The sequence below is a fragment of the Struthio camelus genome, chromosome W, assembly GCF_040807025.1.
Source record: "Struthio camelus isolate bStrCam1 chromosome W, bStrCam1.hap1, whole genome shotgun sequence".
Classification (NCBI taxonomy): Eukaryota; Metazoa; Chordata; class Aves; order Struthioniformes; family Struthionidae; genus Struthio; species Struthio camelus.
In genome coordinates, this window is record NC_090981.1 from 12,397,911 (window position 1) to 12,413,098 (window position 15,188).

General features: G+C 40.0%; 1 protein-coding gene across 3 annotated transcripts in view; it reads left to right on the plus strand.

The window, feature by feature from the left end:
* LOC104141617 (nuclear cap-binding protein subunit 1) overlaps positions 1 to 15,188 on the plus strand; it is a 35,604-nt gene that overhangs the window by 10,669 nt on the left and 9,747 nt on the right. For all 3 annotated transcript variants that reach the window (XM_068925374.1, XM_068925376.1, XM_068925375.1), the window contains exons 9-17: positions 266 to 363; positions 1,967 to 2,030; positions 4,632 to 4,742; positions 6,099 to 6,163; positions 6,973 to 7,035; positions 9,917 to 9,991; positions 11,056 to 11,159; positions 11,880 to 12,002; positions 13,281 to 13,383. In XM_068925374.1, coding sequence (XP_068781475.1) covers positions 266 to 363; positions 1,967 to 2,030; positions 4,632 to 4,742; positions 6,099 to 6,163; positions 6,973 to 7,035; positions 9,917 to 9,991; positions 11,056 to 11,159; positions 11,880 to 12,002; positions 13,281 to 13,383 — 806 coding nt within the window. The remainder of the gene's footprint in view (positions 1 to 265; positions 364 to 1,966; positions 2,031 to 4,631; positions 4,743 to 6,098; positions 6,164 to 6,972; positions 7,036 to 9,916; positions 9,992 to 11,055; positions 11,160 to 11,879; positions 12,003 to 13,280; positions 13,384 to 15,188) is intronic.

Here is a 15,188-nt window from a genome sequence, read left to right on the forward strand (position 1 = left end):
CAAAAATCCAAAATCTTTTCCTTAAGTTACTTACAATAACATTGTATTTGGTAACTTTGTACTGAAGTTTGAAGCCTATGTTTTAGTCATTGACTGTAAAACTTGCTGATATTAAATCTTCATGAGTGCCTAATTCAATCTTCAAGTTTTATTTTTATTTATATATATATATGTGTGTACGCGCACACATTTTACGTATGTGTGTGTAATTGTAGATCTCTACATTAGCAGTGATCTCTAATCAATTTTGATTCTGTTTTAATAGGGCCCTGTCATGCCTGGCAGTCATTCTGTTGAAAGATTTGTAATAGAAGAAAATCTCCACTGCATCATCAAATCCCATTGGAAAGAAAGAAAGACTTGGTAAAGTGCTGCTTATTGCTATAGGGTTCCAGCACTGTTTATATACCATCATGGCTTCCCCTAACATCAAGGACCTTCAAAGTCCAGGAATGGTTATGCAAAAGCTTGAGATCAAGTGTTCAGTGAACTATGGTTAATGCTGTTATCTGGAATAATGTGGGGCTAGAGTATCCTGATCATGAATTGTTTATATAATTCAGTAGGGCTGAGGCACCCTGATGAATGCATCCTGGATTATCCAGGATTTCCCTACAGAGTATGGCACAGACCCACTCTCAGTCTGCAGTGCTGCCAAGACTCGATGTGCTTGTACCATGCTTTCCAGCATAAGCACAGTGAGTGTTGAACTGGCTCTGTCTGGAGGTGTCCTGCTGCTCCTGATTTTTTCCTCATCCCATTCTTTTCTCCTCTTTTTGTATTTATATTGCAAAGGTATTTGAGCTAACTCTGCATGAAGTCAGTACAGTGTCAGTGGACGTTAATAAAAGTTCTATGCAGCTGTAGGAAATGATGCTACAACAATGTAGCAAATTTCAATGCAAGACCTTATGGGGAAGGAAGGTGGTTTAATTTTAAAATAAAACTGAAGTAAAACTCATTCACACTCACACTTTCAGGCACCAAAACGTGAGTGTGTCCAGGGGAATGTACTCGAGGCCTTCTCTTCTTTCTGGTGCTTTCATACCCAGGCATTCCCATTCATTCTCCGTTCAGGACAATCTTAACACTTCTATTGCAATTCTTCATGCTGCCAGGAAACAGTCCAGCTTAATTTCTGCCAAATTAGTATCTGATATGGATAATTGGTAACCCAGATGATTTACCACAGATATTTAGCTCTTTTGTGCTTCCAAGAGCCAGCAAACTTGGTATAGTGTGCAAACAATAGGCAAGAATAGTGTTTTTGGTGGGGGTATGCGATATAGGTTTTTGGTTACAGCTTTTTGATTCAACAGAAACTAGAAATCCAACATTGTTGAAGTTAATGGAGAGAGGCTTTATTTCCCCAAAGAAAGTAAGGCTAGAGGGAGATTATAAGAAGTGCCAGAGAGCTAAAATTTGAAAAATAGCTTTTTGTTGGCTTCTTATAAATGATGGATGATGCTGTATCTTTTAATCAATTCATTATTTGTAACAAACATGAATATGTCTTGTATGGCCTGTTATTTTGATGACTTGAGAATGACTGGAAAGCAAATCTATTGTTTGGATTTTTATTTATTTTTCCTGATATACCAATGTAGTTTTTTTGTCCTTTAATGGACAGATGCCAGCATCATGGGTTACCATGAGGGTTTATGTAAAACTGTTCTGTTTAGCAGTCTGTTCAAGAATTGCTTGGGCGTGGAGATGAAATGCGTCTCTCCAAACTGTGGTTCAGGCACTGCTGGTGTGAGCTTGTGCTGGGGTGTGTGTGTTGTGTGTTTTGTTTGTTTTATGTTCTGTGGATAGATAGACAACTTCAGTCTTTGAGGTCTGTTCGTTTTGCTGGCTTCATAAGGATAAACTCTTGCAAAGAATTAAGTATTTCATTTGTCTGTTTGGTATCTATATCACTCTTGCTGTGTTTCATTCTAAATTAAATGCATCTATTGCTTTGCAGTGCTGCACAGTTGTTGAGCTATCCAGGAAATAATAAAATCCCCTTGAACTACCACATAGTAGAGGTATGTGTTTTACAGATAACCTCTTTCATGGTTCCTTTATTTCTGAAAAAACCCCAATTAACTCTATGATGGATCCATTAAATTACAATATAATTTAGGAGTTGACTGCAGTCTTGCCTGCAGTCAAAAACAAGATTTATTTATTTATTTTAAAAGTGATGTTTAGGAGCCTTGGTCAGGAATCAGGATCTCACAGTGCAACAATATTCCAGGTCATGGTATTTCTCAAGCTGTTATTGAATGTTTCTCTATCTGCTACTCGCACTGATGTGTTAGATGGTCTCGGAGATAGCTTTGCTGAAGTAACTTTTATTCATAAGACCTTTTAAGCAAGTCTTAGTGATCTTCTAATTCACTTGGAAGAATTGTGTAGCAATGCCCCTTAAAGGCATTTGCTGTGAAACAGTGGTGTGTCTCCTTAGTCACCCTTCAAGTTTGGGGTTTTTAAATAATCATAAATATATATTGGAATAGGAATGTAGGTTTCCTCTTGCTGCCTCCTTTCAGTGGATTGTTAATTGCAAGAAGACATAAGATTGTGGAAAGATTACCTTAGATTATCAGGATGGGATTAAGAATACAATTTTACACCAAAGCCCCAAATATTTTGAATGTCCTAAAACTTAGTTTTGGTCAACTTGAGCCACTTTCTGTACTCCAAGTTCAGTCAACAGAAATCTTAGAGCTAGTAATGTTTTTCTGCCCTTAACATCTAAGTATTTTCAGGGACCTTAAACCCTCAAGATGTCCATACGACTGTTTTACACAATATTACTTTATGCTCAGTTGTACGTTACCTCCAAAACAGTAATTGCAGTTCATGATTAAACAGACTATTTAAAGGCCTTGAAAAATTATTTGGTTCAGAAACTCATAGAATCTGAAAATAACCAAGGTTTGTATAGATGTAATTTCACTGAGAATAAATGGAAAGCCCGTATACAAATTGCTTGACCATCACTGCTAATTTCTATCCCCCCCAAATATATTAACTTATTTTAGAATACTAACCTTATTTCTTGTCTACAGATGTTTTTAACAAAGCTACAGTGTTTTAAACCTTAATAGAAGGCTGCAGAATTCACACTTACTTTGCTTATTGCCATTTCCTTGTAAGGCCTGTCAAGTCAATGATACATTGCTTTCAACTACGTTGTAAAAAAGAACTCTATCTGGGAAATTTCCCTCCCTTTGCAGAAGGGCATAGAGCAATAGATATAGCTTAACCTAATTGATATTTTTCCAAACATTAAAGAACACTTTATTTGCAAGGCAGAAGTAAATATAACTTGAAAGCACTCTATCCCTTTTCAAATAAACCCACTTGTAGTGGTGACTGAGGATTAATCACCTGAGGGACCTCATGTCTAAGGTTCATCAGGCCAAGTTCAGAATGCTCCATGCTGCTCTGTAGTCTGTGTAAAACCCTCTGAAGTGTGACCCCTTTCTCTTAGTAGCTCCATATAGACGTATATGTTGGCATTACTGGTGTTTGTCAACCCAAAGTGTCAAAAGAGTTGATATGATCAGGTTGTTGGACTGGCATGTCTTGTTGTGCTTCAGCAACTTTTGCTAGAACTTTAGCTTTACAGGGTCTGGAAATGTCATCAGTGCCCTGATCTTCCTGGTGGCCAGGTAATTTTTTTTTTTCACAAAGTAGGATGTGCCAGTTTGAAACTTGCATCTGAACATTTGGTAATGAACACTTGATGAATTTCAGAAACACAGTCCTATGTACTGTCTCAAGTAGCTAGGGACTGAACTTCCAATTTCTGCCATCTTGTATCCTGAGGAAAGGAGCAGTTTTCTGCCTAACAGATATAGGAAAAAAGAGGGGGGACCCTAACTCAACCAGTTTGTCCAAATTCTCTTTAAATTGAGAGATTCTCTACTTTTTTCTAGTCTGTTCATGCTTTCAAGTCTATCACTGGAAAAAGAAGTTCTAGTCCATGTTAGAGACTGCTTTTTATCTGTTGTTTGTGAAGTCTATTAACTGGTTTAAACCTACGTCCTGATCACAACTTATCTGAAGTCAGAAACCAGCTTCCTGTTCCTTTCTGTTTATTCAGAAGTTAAAAATTGTCACTGAGAAAATACCTGACTAATGAATCAGTTTCTTCATTCCTTTGCTTCAGTTTTAAATCTAATTGAGAATGAACTATAAACTAAACTGAAGTTCAAACATAAATGTGGTAAAGTAGTCATCTCTTAATAGTCCTTGAAGAAGGACGTACATTAATATTATAAACAAACTTGAATAAAAACAGAAGCGTTGATTGTAAGGTTTTCAGCTCTCCAAAAAAGGGTCCTCAGTCAAGTACAAGTATTTGTTAGACGTAACAGAGTTGTTGCATAATGCTAGTCTTATGCATGGCATTAATCTAAAATGATGGGGTAACTAAGGAGGGTTACATTAGTATGGTAAAGAGTTTGCACTATCTTTTGAAGTTCTTCTCTTATTCTCAGAGCATGAGTCTGACAGAATAAAATGGGCCTTGTTTTGGTATATAATTGCTGAAGATGGGCATTGCTGTTCTCAAGTTCAGGATTATGCGGGCTGAGTCTGATTGTGCTCTGATTCTGTGCTTTCTTCCCATGTAGGTAATATTTGCAGAACTGTTCCAGCTTCCATCTCCACCACATATTGAGGTCATGTACACAGCACTTCTCATTGAACTGTGCAAGCTCCAGCCTGGCTCTTTACCACAAGTTGTATCCTTTTCATGCTGCTGAAGAGCCTTTTTAAAATGGAGTCCCCTCTTTTGCTCTATACAGTGATGGAATAGCAATCAATGTTAGCAGTAATAAATTTTCCTTCTCCTGATATTTAGCTGCACGAAACTTTGCCTGTAACACTGCGCACATGAAGGAATAACAGCTCAGCAATCATAAGTTAAGCCTGCATTCACATCTGAGCCTGTTATTTAGCTTGCAGACCAGGCAAACTGTTAGATCTTGTTCTGATGCTTTCTCTGATCTTGTTGAGGAGCCCTCTTGCAGCCAAGGGATGAAATGAACAGCTGTCTTGCATGATGCTGAGCCCTGTTTTACATCAGGACAGCTTGTGGCATGGTCGTAGCCACATTAAAACCTGGAAAAGGAAAGGAAATGATTAATTTCTTAAATCTTTCATTGTAACAACTGTGCAAGTGCTCCTAGTCCATTTCACTGCAGAGCGTAATAGATGAACTAATTTGTTTGTGTTTGCACTGAAATGCACTAGTATTCATAAAGTCAATAATCATTTCTCAGTTTGGAGAGTAGCTAATGGTGAGGAAGGAAGAATAGACTCCCAGCTAATTCCGAGGATTGCATTGGCCCCTTTTCATTGGAGTTTTAGATTGTGACTAATGAGCAGCAATCACTGAAAATGGAGGACCATTAACAGGCATATCTACTGCTAATACCATTCTCAAATCTTCATTCTACTGCTTGATATCACCCAATGATTGTAATCACATAGTCTCAGTGATGAGAACTTAAGCTATCCCTAGAATTGTGTGGACCTGCATGCAGTAAGTATTAACAGAGACGCAGCAACAAAGGATCAGGTTTGGCTGACCGTGATATTTGTGTCAGGCAAGTGTGAATACACTTTCTTGAGCTATTAATGATGAGCAAAGATGGCTGTTTGGTTAAGCAACAACAGGAGCATATGATACTAAAACTGTGACACCATAAAAATGTGGTCCATAATGAGGTTGATGTCTGTCCATATCATTAGTGTGCAGTTTTTGTTTTCTTATGGTGGGAATTCTGGCTTCCAGTAAAAGCAGCTAATGGTCTTATTGCAATTTATGGAAGAAAAACAGACTTGGATTAGAGAATAGATGTTACTTATTGGAGAAAACTACATTGTTTTTTGTTTGTTTGGGAGAGGGTTTTTTTTGTTTCTTTGTGGTTTTTTTTCTTTCTTTTTCTTCCCCTCCCCATTTTCAAAATGGGGTAAGTCATGATATAGAGACAGGGAGCTGTCAGTAGAAAGTTGATGAAATCATCTCTGAAAAAATGGAGAGAGTAACTTATGATTTATCAGATGCTTCTCTGTTAACTTTAAGAAACTTTCAGCTTGCACAAGCCACAGAAATGCTTTACATGCGCTTGGATACAATGAATACTACATGTATAGACAGGTAAGCATGTATTTTGGGGACAACGGAAAACGTTTCTCATTTTTCTTGTGCATTGGATATTGATGCATTTGTGAAAAGGATCATCTGAAAACCTCATTAAAACACTTTGGTGCTATACAAAATGTTTTTGGGGGTCTGGACTTGAGCCATCTGAAGAGAAGGTAAGGGACTGACTGACTGCTTGCCTCTCCTCCCCAGAAACATTCTCCTCTAAGCCACTAGTCTGGCTAGCTATACGGTGCAGCTATAAAAACTGACAACTCTTCCACATCCGTGCCCTCTTCTGTTATGTACTACTGTGTCCTCCATATTGGCCGAAAGAAGGAAAGGGCTGGAAGTGGATTTATGGGAAGGTTAACTAGCTAGAAGAGAGCAGTGGTGTTTCTGTGGTTTGAGTGAAGTCTGCATTATGTAGAACTAAAATTACTATGCAAAAATGTAAAAATCTGTAGACTTGTGCTAACTTTTTTCGCTGCTTATTTTAGTAAGTCATTAGTCTTGTGTATATACACCAGAACAGGAAAGGCTGCACGTGTGTCCATAAAGGCTGGCTTTTGACTCTCTCAACTCATTTTTTTTGTATGGGTCAACATGGATGTCTATTTAATGCCTTTATGACTACAAATTGGAGAGTTTGGGCTTATCTTTGAGATTTTCTTATAAATGTATCCTACTTGTCAAGTAGGAAGGTTTTGGTTTTTTTGTGGATGTGTGGTGGGGTGTGTGGTGGGTTTTGGTGTGGTGGGGTGTGTGGTGGGTTTTGTTCTTGCACTTCTGGTATTTAATAGAGTTTTCTTCTTTTAAAAAAGGTTCATTAACTGGTTTTCTCACCACCTGAGTAACTTTCAGTTCCGTTGGAGCTGGGAAGATTGGTAAGTCTCTGTCTCCCTCTCCATCAGAACTTAAGCCTTTAAACTTATCCAGCAAATGTCACAGCATAGCGGTCCCATTAACTGCTTTTTCACTAACACTTCTGGTGTCCCCCCCCCCTATTTACCACCATTCTTTGTTAGATGAGCTTGGTAATCTTTAGTCACTATAAAAACAATTCCTGTTTTGTGTAATGAATCTCCAGCCCATAGTGTTTTGTAAACTGTGGAAACTTAATTTGCTTGTGGATTTTTGTCCTTATCCCCTCAGTCAGTTGTTTGCAAGCTTTTCAGAAGGGTTCTCCTACTTAACTGTAATTTGCCTTGACTGTCCTCCCCTTTGGTCCCTGCATTCATATGTATAACCTCATTCTCTGAGCACTGTCCTAACCACCCCTCCTCCACACACAAACAAATATTTTGATCTTTTGGCTTCTAGCAGGAGTTCCCTGCACCCCCTCAGTGCCTAACCATAGCTTTCCCAAAGCCTTACATTCCAGGTATCATGACTTCTGCTTACTCCCATCCTGTCCTGCTCCCACATATAAAGACAGACCACTTGAGGACTTAGTCCTCCCTGCAGTCTTCTGCAGCCTGCCATCATACCTGCTTCCCATAGCCAATGTGCTTAGATGCCCCTGGGAAGAGAGGTGCAGCCCTGCATATGGTGCATTACTTCAGCTTTATGTATGTCTCCTATGTTGTGCCAATCAGGAGTTACATACTTGCTGCTTATTCAGTATGTTCACATTGACTGACCGAGTAGGAGCCTCCGAATGGCTGGTTTTTCTCTGCCTGCATTCCCCTTGGTGGGAGCACTGGTGTGGGTATCTCTCTACCAAGCTGCCAGTTTTCACAGAACTTGTAAGAATATAACTGTCATTGACACTTCTAAAATGCACTTAATATCAACTAAGAGCCCAAAAATTGTTTGGAGGGAGGAACATAGTGAAATCACACAAGCTTTGCTTCCTATGGAAAGCAGGCTAACCAGCAGAGCAAACACTGCTTTAAATTTGGGGGGAAGCCATTCAAAAAGTTACCTTATGAAGATGGGATTCCTAAGATTGCTAATAGCCAATAATAAAATAGTGATAGACTGGCTCCTTATCTTCAAATTGTTTACACTGTAAAATATGAAAGTCTAAAACAGTCCAATGGCTGACTAGGGAGTAATGTGCTGTTTGGCTGCTGTGGGTGACACCTGTTTAGCTGGTAAGCAGGAATGCAACTCCCAGAGTATAGAAAGCAGAGGTACTTAGTAGGGCAATCAGCCTGACAGGGGCTCCAGACAGCGTGGGGCTGTGCAGCAATGTAGTGATGTGCCACAGGGCTCAGTCCCCAGTACTGGTTGGGGACAGCACCCCTGGCAAATTAAAAGCCTTGCCCCAGATGGAGCTCTGGAGGAAGAATATCATTGCTCAGGTATGGGGCTGCAGGGAGTTCCTGGGGCCAGGAGCAGTTGTGGCTTCACTTGTGGGAGGTGAGTTCTGGCCCAAAGGGCTTAGTTATCAGGTGAAGGAGCAGCGTAAGGAGATGAGCAGGCTGTGTAGAATCGGGGAGGGCAAGCAGATCAACAGGGTCTGCACAGAGACCTTGCAAAGACCAGAGCCTGAGCCTTACACAAGGAAGAAGGGACAGGAAGAAGCTACACTTGAGCCAGTGGTGGATGGAGATGCCCAAGATGGAGAGGCAAAACCTGGCCTGTTTGTCAGGCTCAGAGGGTAGTGGTTAATGGTTTGTACTCTACCTGGAGGCTGGTTACATGTGGAGTATTACAGAGATCTGTCCTGGGACCTGTCCTGTTTAATATCTTTATCAATGACCTGGAGAAGGCAGAACGCACCCTCATCAAGCTTGCAGACAACATGAAATTTGGGGATGTGGTTGATACACTTGAGGGCAGGGCTGCCATTCAGAGGGACCCAGACAGGCTGGAGGAATGGGCCAACAGGAACCTCATGAAGTCCTACAAGGACAAATGCCAAGTCCTGCATCCAGGATGGACTAACTCCCTGCAATGCTGCAGGCTGGGGACTGACTGGCTGGGAAAACAGCTCTGCTGAAAAGGACCTGGGGGTCCTGGTGGACAATAGGCTAAACATGAGCCAGCAGTGTGCCCTGGCAGTGACAAAGGCCAAACAGCATCCTGGGCTGCATCAACAGGAGCATAGCCAGTAGATTGAGGGAAGTGATTGTTCCCCTTTACTTGGCACTTGTTAGACCACATCTACAATACTATGCCCGATTTTGGGTTCCCTGATACAAGACAGACATTGATAAACTGTAATGAGAAGCCCCACCAAGCTTTTCAGGGGCTGGAGCACTTTCTGTGTGAGGAGAGACTGAGGGAACTGGGCTTGTTCAGCCTGGAGAAGAGAAGGTTTTGGGGGGAACCTAATAGCAGCCTCCTAATACCTATGAGGAGATTACTGAGAGGATGGGGCCAAGCTCTTTACTGAGGTGCACAACAGGAGGATGAGAGACAGTGGTCATGAATTCAAACAGAGGCGGTTCCATCTGGATATAAGGCAAAATATTTCATTGTGAGAATAAGCACTAGAACGGGGCCCAGAGAGGTTGTAGCATCTCCATCCTTGGAGATTTTCAGGACCAACTGGACAAAGCCCCGAGTTACCTGGTCTGAATTCAGTGTTGACCCTGACCCTACTTTGAGCAGGAAGTTGGAGTAGGTGGCCTCCTGAGATCCTTTCCAACCTGAATGATTGTATGAATATCCAGTGAATGTTTTCTGTCTGTTGAATCAGGCCAAAACAGATTAGAACAAAGTGCATTTGTTAGAAGTTATCATGTGTTTTGGGTGTGTTGTGTTTTGTTTTGTTGTTTGGTTGTATGTGTGGGTTTTTTTTTCCTTCTTTGATAGGTCAGACTGTCTTACTCAGGACCTTGAGAAGCCCAAATCCAAATTTGTGAGAGAAGTTTTGGAAAAATGCATGAGGTAAGACTTTTGAACATCTTGCTTTCATAGTTGTATTAAATTGAAGTTTGGTCACTGCTTCCAGGTAATAGTGGGTTCCTTTTAATGTGGCTCTTGTCTTAGACATACATATGTTCTCAATTAACGTTTGTAGTTACTGTTCTGTTGTCTTGCTCAGTTTTGTTCTAATGTACCTGTTGTAGGACACTACTTCTAGTGGACTGGGGGACAAATAGGTGGAGCAAGTGGAAGTGACCTTTCCCGCTTGTTTATACTTCTTGATACAAATTAAGACGACTGTACTTTTTGTGTTTGGGGGAGGGTAAAAAGACTTGATAATAGGGTAGGCAGGGAAGGAAAAAGAGTTCAGGTAACGTGCTGAAAAATACTGATTGTTCACAGAAATGGGGGGGAACTGATCCATATTTATCTTAAGCTAGAGATCTAATATTGCTTGTTCTGGGCATCTCTGATTCTCATTGACCTTAAAAAGAAGCTACAAAAGCATAACAGCTGTCAGGATTGTGGAAACGGGGGCGGGGGGTTATAAGAGCATGCAAGAGCAACATGTCCAAAGAACCTATGTAATTCAACATTCTAGATGAAAAAGTTTAATTGTTGTTTTGAGTGAGTTAACATAAGAAGTGAGTTAATATAAGAAGCATAAAACTGTTGTGCTGCAAAATGATTTCATGTTGTCTGTGGCTTCTTTCTATTTTATTGTGAATTTAGTAGAGGAATTCAGTGTTTCTAAGGTGAGTAAGACAGAAGGTAAAACAAAGCCGTTTAGTTTAATTTTTTTTTCCTGCTTTTAATGCCAGTATCTTACCAATTGTCTACATAGCATCCTTAGACTTGTGTGAGGATGAAATTCCAGTATCGCGGAATTTAAAGCATCTACTAGAAAGTTTTGGTTTAGTTAGCTCTTGCTATCTATCAGGAACTGCTATTGCATTGAGTAAACATCTTGATTTTTACACTGCCCAAACTTAAAAAAATAGGAAAAACATTTTAAATCAGAGAGTTGAGTCAGCCCTGATGATATTTCCATTATAATTATACTGCTGTGAAACTTACTTTTGCAGGCTTTCCTACCATCAGCGAATAATAGACATTGTTCCTCCAAGCTTTTCTGTCCTCAGTCCTGCAAATCCAGTGTGTATTTACAAATATGGAGACGAAAGCAATAGTAAGTATTTAAGTTACTGAAATCAAGTCGAAGAAAATTTTCAAAGCAAGGGAATGTCAGTTGACTTCATGAAGAAGAATTCAGCTAAAATAAACATAGCTTAAGTTTGAATCTTTCTAATATAAGGCTTTTTTTTAATTTAAAAAAAAAAAGCTGTATGAAGTTAAATCATGCTGAGATGGTTGCAGCCTAGGTGCTACAGCATTGTTTTGGCTTGCAGGAGTCTAAAAAAGAAAACTTCATATATTTCCATTGTTCAGGCAGAATACTGTGCAGAAATGAGTGTAGCAAAAGATAATATAGACTTATTTTTGAACAAACGTGGCACTTAAAAGATTTTACTAAACAAACTTGATTTAATGAAGCAAAGAGGCAGATCATGTGAAGGAACTGTCACAATCAAAGGCACAGAAATAAGTGAGAAAATACAAGTATTGCATTTGTAAGAAGCTGATGGAAATTGGAGTGGAGCTTTAATCAGGAGATTCATTTCCCTCCCCCCCCCAATTAAAGGTGCTACAAAAGGACTTGAATTTGTGAAGAATAGGAAACCCATTGAAGAATTTTATGGAATAGTGATGTGGACAGTGGTATTGGGAGCAGCAAGTTCTGGGGGTAGTTGGGAAGTATACATGCTTCTCTGAGAAATAAGCTGATGTAAAAGTATTCATTCCATCTTGGACTTGAAAAGGATTATATGAACTTTCTCTTTTCATTTAGGATCTCTTCCTGGGTATACTGTAGCACTCTGTTTAACGATTGCAATTAAAAATAAGGCCAGTAACGATGAAATCTTCAACATTTTAAAAGATGTGCCTAATCCAAACCAGGATGATGATGATGGTAAGGACATTTGATATTAGACATTGCTAGGTTGTTATTAGTTTTGTGTCTAAACCATTTTGCTATCCTATAGTGTTATTGCGTGTTTTGCTGGTAAGTGAACTGTATGCTTTCCATTCTAATAGTTTCCGTTTAACAGTAAATGGAAACAGCATGCAGTTGTCAGCGTTTCTTCTGTACTTGTCATGTATAGAGACAGGTCTGCTCTAGTTAATTACCAGAACCCACACCAAGGGCTAGGTTGCCTCTATTATCTACAGAGGTGGCATGAAGGATTTTTAACGTTTCCCCTTGCCTTCAGCGTTAGAGTGCAATTCATGGTGTCAGCTTTGTCCCTAAGATTCAGTGCTTGTGCCCTACTTAAGAGCTTGCCTCTTCTTGATATAGTCCAATAGCAGTTAAAGCTAGCACCCTGGCTATCTTAGCTATCCCTAGATCTAAATGAAATTAACATTCTCACAATAGGACTTTGCTCAAGTTATTTTCAGCTTTGCTGTTGGTCCAGCCACAGCTAATGCTTGATTTCCAAAGCCGATGTGCTCTTGGGGGCTGAAAGGAATGTAAGTTACAGGTTTGAGAAGTGACCTTTAAAACACAGAGACAGTTTGGATAATACTGCAATACTTGCAAGTGTTCTGTTATGCAGGCACAGAGGCAGCAGTGAGCCTTTTTTGGCCAAAGAGCCAATAGTATTTTCCTTGATTTGCTATAAAGATCATACAGTAATCGGTGTTCCTTCTCTTTCCCATCGTTGCCAGCAGGTTTACAGCAATGTTCAGGGGCCTTGGAACCATTCACCTGAAGTGTCCCACATCCCCTATGCACAGTTGCTGCACCCTTCTCCAACCACTACAAATACCCAACCTCTGTACCGTAATCATCTGCAGCTTCCCCTCTTCTCATCCACTCTCCCTTTTCCATGCTCTATGGCCTGCCTGTCCTCCAACCCAATGCAGACTTTTGCAGCCTCTTTAGCTGTCATTTCCTGCTGCTCTCCATCAGTGCTGTTAGATGCCAGTAGCATGGCTGTGTCTCTGCTGCTATTCCTCATTAACATGGAACTATTTCTAAATGTTTTCTCCATGATAGGTGGAAGTCCCAAGATCTGCACCTTTTTAGAAGATATTTACTAACTCTCTGTTCAACCTTGCAGAATCCAGTTGCTGAAGCTTAATTTAATTTTTATGAAATGAATTAAAACAATATCTTTAAAGCTTTTGGAGCAACTTAAAAGCTCTACTTGAAATATTCATTGTTTCAACTTTAAATAACTTGCAGATGAAGGCTTCACCTTCAATCCTTTGAAAATAGAAGTTTTTGTACAGACTCTGCTCCATCTAGCTGCGAAGTCTTTCAGCCACTCCTTCAGTGCTCTGGCTAAGTAAGTGTGGTATGTGCATTATATTGGGGCTTACAGAAACATTTCATTCTGACAGTGAAGTGCTTGATAAAATAACTCATCTACAAGCTTCAGGAACATTTTAGGTGCTATGCAATATGATGTGATGGTGTGTTTGGGCAAAAGCAGTGATACTGCTTACTAAAAGGATGGTAATGTGAAAGCTAGGTTATGTAGCTGAATGGAGTTCTAACAAGAATGGGCACATCTTAAGTATGTTGACTGCATTAAGGTGAGGGTTCTGCCTGTTTTAGGGTACATATCAGTTTGGGGTTTCCCATTATCACACCTGTGCATATCCATACTCTTGGCCTGAGCATGGCTCTGGGTATATCCTTGAATGTCTATGCTTCAGTTCCTAATTCTACCAGTATTCCTGTAAGGGTTGTAAAATACTTGGAGACTGTTTGGTACTCAGTTACTGCATGGGAGCAATTAGGTCTTTCCTGGAGTTTAATGTTGACGAAAAGTGGGGGAGGAAGCATACATCTGTGCAGTGGTGGATGTTGTAAATTTCTGTTGTCGAAGGGGGGGGGGAAACCTCTGCAGCTTTCTCAAATGGAAGTGGTACTCCTGAAATTGAGCTAAAATAACTCCCCTTGTACCCGTCATTGTAGCCCACAAAGATGTCCTTCAACCCAGCTCTCGCCTTGCTTTTGTTACTAACTTCAGGTATTGCACTGAGTTATCTCCACAAGCATACTGCTGTTGGGTTGCGTGCTGTTGCATTTAAACCAATCAATAACATGCAGGTTAGTCACGTGGTAAGAAAGGGGATCATCTGTGTGCCAGTTCAACTCATTAGGCATGCAGTATTTCTGTATGTGACTCCTGATTGTGCAAATCCCATTTAATCTACCTAAAGTATAGAGAGAGTTAATAGGAAGTTTTAAGTAATCTCTTTAACAAGTGCAATGTGTTATGATTCTTTGTACATGCTACTGCAAAGTCTTGAGAAATACCCACTGTGTACTGAAAAATATCCTAGTTAGTGTCTGGATTAGCTAATTGCAAATCTATTACATCTCCTTAATGATGGTTTCTAAACCAAACAAATGAGGCACTCTCTGTATATTTTTACTTAAAAGAGGAAAATTATTGCTGATATCATGCGTTCCCTGTTTCCGGTTTCATTTGAATTACTGAACTTTATTTAGACTTACAAAGTCCATGAGACAAAGAGCTGGAAGAAAAGCTGGAGATAGCTTATTGCTTCTCCTGGAGGTGTCTGCAAGTGCTTGACTGCTTTGTGATGCTAATGAGCTTCATGTTCAGAAGACCCTAGAGAATAATGGGAGAGGAGTACTGCTGTAGCTGGCTTAAAAATGTACTTACTGTAGCTTGCCCTGCTTTTTTCCTCTCACATCAAACCTTGCCTGTTCTTCCTTAACTGTCCTGCAGCACATTATGCTACTAGTATCTGAAGTGTTGGGAAGCTACCATAGAGTGAATCAGGTAGCTTGTTTCTTTGCTGTATATTCTGTATTCCAAAGAGCAATGCATATTTAAATGTACAAAGCCATATAGTGTATGCATGGGGGGAACCTTTCCTAAACCCCTTTGGCTCCATGTGCAAGTTGAGAATCATAATGTATGTTGGAGCATCACAGAGAAGGAACAGCTGGTATATAATTTCATTTTAAAATTAATCATTTGCTGAGTGTCCTGAGGAGCAAGTGATATTGCCTCATGTTGACTGACTGGATAGCTCCCACCACAGTATTGTAGGTCTTGTACAGTGTGTTGGGACTACCAGTATGACTCAAAACCAGTTAGGTCTGTGTTTT